The following is a 4,903-nucleotide window of genomic DNA, read 5'->3' as shown; positions in this document are numbered from 1 at the left end:
ACAACTTTATTAGTTTTAGGGTTTGAAAGCTAAAATAAACATTTTTAAAGAATTCTCTTAAACAAGACATCTTAGGACTAAGACAATGAAAAACTTTATTAAGTCCCCAGACATATGAATGACGTTTATTGAGCAAGTGCTATGTGCTGGGCTCTGTGTGATCCTAATATTGTTGATCATTATGAAATCTACCAATTATTATGGGCATGTCTAGTTTAACAGTAAACTAGAGCAGGATAAGTAAATACAAAGATAGTAGGAAAGAAACTTTTAAACAAAGAAATGCAAAGTACAATACCACATTAAACCATGAGTTAGGGAGTACACCATATATTTTATTTTGAAACCAGTCTTGCTTCCTTCCATCTTCTCTCTGTCATCTATTAACCAGCCTTTTCAGAATAAAATGTAATTCTTGAGATATAATGGAAAGCATTCCAAATAAATAAAAACACTAGAAAATTAATGTTTCAAACCCCTACTCTTCCTGGGAGAGAAGAAGGGATGCAGAAAGTGAAGAGATTAAGCAGCTGACCCACCACTTTCCAAAATTTTCTGGACTATTTTCCTGATTCTGGGAGCTTCTGGATCTAGGCAGATTTCCTTCCCGTTCTTCAACGTGGCTCTGCAAGAGAAAATAGAAGTACTTGAGCATCCTGGCCTTTCAGAGGGGATCCGTGGGGCTGAAGGCATAGAGGCAGAGGGCTTCTTTAATGAATTAATAATACAGAAGCAGGGACTTACATCACTTCAACTCTGGAACAGTGGGGTCCTGTCTTGATCACATTCACACTTTGGATGTTACTAGGATGAATGCTAGAGATGGTCTTCACACACCTGCAGCGAAGTTCAATGTACCGCTCCTTATCCATGCCCATAGCTGGGATAGAAACTGTAGCATGCATTAGTGGTCGTGATTACCTTAAGGCTCCTATCTATTGACTTGATTCCAGGAGTCCCCCTCCTAGAAGATTGTAGCTCTCTCACAAGGCCACTGAGAATATGATCTGAAACCTTTAGTAAAGTACCCGAGCAGAAAGCCTAGCATATGTTAGGATGTACCTAACTCCATTTAGAGTTATTAGTATAATTTCCTTCCTCAGCCCCAGGAGCACCCACCAGTTTCCTACCCCCAGACACAGCTGCAGCGGAAACAGCCACAGCCACAGGGAAAGCAGGAACTCCACTGTCAGCCTCCCCTAAAGTTCTCTTACTTTTTCCAGTGGTGGAGGGAACCAGTGCAATCAGGAGCAGTGACAGTGGCAGCAACACCTGTAAAACGTGAAGTGGGCTGGCAGGGGCATAGGAGGAGTTGGTGCTGCGCCTGCAGCCCATGGTGGAGAGAACTGAGCTGGAGCTGCTCCCAGGGCCAGGAGACATCAGCATGAGGGTGGATGGCTGCCAAGGAGTCTGCAGCTAAGTAGCTTTTCACACTCTCCTGATGTCTTTTATACACACTCCCTCAAGGCCAGTAGAGAGAAAAAGGATAGGGACCTGCGGTGTGGGCAGTGCGGGCACAGGGGGAGTGAGATCATGCGGTAATATATCTATAAGGGTGGTCAAGTTGTGCTCAACCCTGATAAATGCCACATGAGTCAAAGTTACTGTTGAATTTCATTTTATGTATTATTTCATAGCACTATCTCCCCTGCACATATTTAACACTGCACTTACGTGAGAACTAGGCTGAAATACATATCTTTTCTTTGTGCAACTATGTAATATGTTCCTCCTTTCCTATAATGTAATTTATATGAGGCCTGGTAGATAATTTATGAGAAAACATAAATATGTGACTCTGTAAAAAGAGAATTATCTTCCTTTTCTAGTTGCCTGGGAAAGCAGACATTCCTTTCCCGGTTGTCAATAAACGTTAGGATTTGTTTGCAGTATGTGGATGAAATGAATTAATTACGAACAAAACCTCACTTTGCATATTGGTTTATGGGGACTTTTCTGTCTTTGAAATATATTATTTTCTATAATTTTATTTAGAAAGTAGAAGTAAACTCATCCTCCCTTGTGTTATAAAATAAACTACTTGTTTCTGCCATCTGAATAGACCCTAAAAAGCGAGACCCAGCATTGTTATTTCTCCCTTTTTTTTAGTCTAACATAGAAATACATAATTTATTGTAAAAAACTCATATACTGAGTGTGGGATAAATCATGCAAGTTTTTCTTTACTATTACTCCACATTCCCACTCTACAGTGGTAACTACTGATAATAATTTGGCTTTAGTGTTCTATTCTGTCTGTATTTATATATACACATATGCATATATGTAGACACACACAGAACACACAGCGATATACATATGTACATAGAGATAGACATAGAACCTTTTATATAAATGGGATCATATACAGCCTTTGTCCTTCAAAAATGTGTCTTTGACATCCTTTCATGCCACCTCAGTGTAGTTATGTCCCGTTCTCTTTGATGTCTGTGTGACATTCTATGGCATTAACAGTTGTTCAACCTCTATCTTACTGGTGTTTTTAAGGATGTTTCCGGTTTTGTGCTATACAAGTTGCAATAAGATCTTTGTTTTTCAATTCTCAGACCCTAATTAAGGATTTTGATCTCAAACTCCACTTGATCTAAACCCCCACAGAGATGCAGAGGTGGGCCCACGCACCCAGGCTGGCTTATATTTGTTATTGTCTGCCGCTCTGTCCCATCTATAGACTTGCTTCCTCCACTGGACGGTACACTTTTGAAGGCAGAGTCACGCCCAAGGTTTATTTGAAAACCTCGTGAATCCTATGGCACATAGGGTCCTAAACAGTGCTAGTGAATAAATTGATAAATATCCATCACATGAAGGAACGTTTCTCTTTGCTTTTGAATCAGCTACAGTTCTCAACCCAGACTCCAAATGTTCAAAAGTATTTGTGGTATAAAAAAGGTGATTTGGAAGGCTGGGTATAATTGATAAGGTCTTGGACAAGAGTTGTCTTCCTTTTATAGCTGTATATAAATCTTATAACATGTTTAAACTTCCCATTTTTATTTTATACCTTTAAAAATTCTAGAAGTTTTAAAAATATTAATTGTACAAAATCATTTTCTATCAAAAGAGTGATTATAGTAATTTTTCCAAGTTTTTTGGGAAAGTTTTAAACCAATTTTCCTTGTTCATCAGTTATTGGCTACTCCTACTTAATTTTTAGTTCCTGTTTTTTACTGTAGTCCTTATTTTTCTTCATCTCATGTGCTTTCTTTTTATAACTTACAGTCTTTCAGTAGAATATTTTAAGTTAAAATGATTTTCTACCTCTCCCAAGCCATAAATTCATAATTTAAGAGAAAGCTTATATAAAAGCTTAAGCTGGAAATTAGTGGCCTTCTAAGGGCTGAGATGCGGAGTGAATTGTGGAGAGAATGTTAATGGAAAATGAAGTACGAAAAGCAAACCTCTTTTGAGGTCTACCTGAGTGATGACTTTATAGTCTTTCGCCATCATTAAAAATCAGATATATTTTTTCAAACAGATTCTCGATACCATATCCAGAGCAAGATATAATGATCTTTAACATTATTCATAGTATCTTTCCTTTTCTGTCATTACAACCCCTATGGTGAACAGTATTTACGGGTTTCACTGGACTCAGCCACCATTCAGTTTTCTTCCCTTTGTTTACTTAATAAAATTACTGAGAAGTTCCTACTCCTTTCGGAGAAGCAATACAGAAGGTCTTTAGAACCAATGATGCTATTTGAGTTAGTCGGTGCCATCCCCTTAGGAAAGAGGATGCACGCAGCACAGGTCATCAAGTCATTGTCTTAATCAACCACTGTATTTTGTCACGAAAGACGCATTGTCAACAAGGTTCATGAGGAAGTATTAACACATTTCTTGAGTCACTAAAATTTTACAAGCTTACTAGTCAGCATTTTAGGTAAATAAACTTTGCTAGTTTTTTTTGTTTGCTTACTTGTTTAATAAAGTTTGATTAAGTATTTACTATGTTCCTGGCACTACAAAATTCTCTTCATTGTGTGACTTAGTCATTAACAATTTCTATTTAAAAGATGAGACCCCAAATATTTGTGCAAAGTAGTGGGATATAAATACTAATCTACTATTACTATTACTGCTGCTGATAACTGCTATTATTGTCAGTTGCATAATTTTCTTTGATATCCTTGAATAGAAACACAACACAGGCACTGATAAACTGACTGTACAGAAAAGGGTAACACAATTTTAAAATTATTATTCAATCAAAACGATTTAGCTTTTAAAATTATAACCTAAATAAATGCTAGAAAACTGGTGTTGGAGGATCTTGGGTTTAAAAATAACTTGACAGCCTTTTTACAAATCTTACATGTCACCCTGGTGGGTTTTTTTTTTTTGGTGGTAAGTTACTTTATCTCTTTTTCCTTTAAGTCATTGTATAAGTAGCAGAGTCATTCAGGAAACTCACAAGTTTTCTAAAATGCAAAACAGAATTTATCTGTTAGCTATTTTAACAGAAAATATCTAGAGACATTGGAGGACCATCATCCATTAAAATTAATGGGCAAAAGTAAGGTTACAGCTATTTGTATAGAAAATAATACAGTAATTAATAAAAGATAATACAAGAAAAAACAGTTCTGTGTACTCACAACTATAAACCTACTTTTGCCCACACCTGCGTATTAACTCTGCCTGACATAGAATGTTTTAAACTGACATCTTCCACGTATGAAGAAAATAAGCTATCCTCTGCAAATTTGTCATAAAAGCAATTGGTACATAAGATCCCAGAGATAATAAAACTTTTGGTCGGTTTCTGAAAGCACTTGAATCAATAGATACTAGCCAACAAAAGATTCCTTATCAGTGCTGAAATCAAAATATTTATGACTCTGAGTTGACGAGGATGATCCAGGCCTCAGTTTCTCTG

General features: G+C 36.8%; 1 protein-coding gene across 1 annotated transcript; it reads right to left on the bottom strand.

The window, feature by feature from the left end:
* On the bottom strand, nt 1-1,461 carry PPBP (pro-platelet basic protein). Its single transcript, XM_037150243.2, has 3 exons — nt 1,215-1,461; nt 745-892; nt 1-625 (listed from the first exon to the last, which is right to left on the bottom strand). Exons 1-3 carry the CDS (start codon nt 1,384-1,386, stop codon nt 523-525), a joined length of 423 nt encoding a protein of 140 aa, XP_037006138.2. The 5' UTR covers nt 1,387-1,461; the 3' UTR covers nt 1-522.
* Between the last annotated feature and the right edge of the window lie 3,442 nt (nt 1,462-4,903).

Source organism: Artibeus jamaicensis, unplaced genomic scaffold (genome assembly GCF_021234435.1).
Source record: "Artibeus jamaicensis isolate MK-2021 breed Jamaican fruit bat unplaced genomic scaffold, CSHL_Jam_final scaffold_1031, whole genome shotgun sequence".
Lineage (NCBI taxonomy): Eukaryota > Metazoa > Chordata > Mammalia > Chiroptera > Phyllostomidae > Artibeus > Artibeus jamaicensis.
This window is presented reverse-complemented; position numbering and strand designations above follow the sequence as displayed.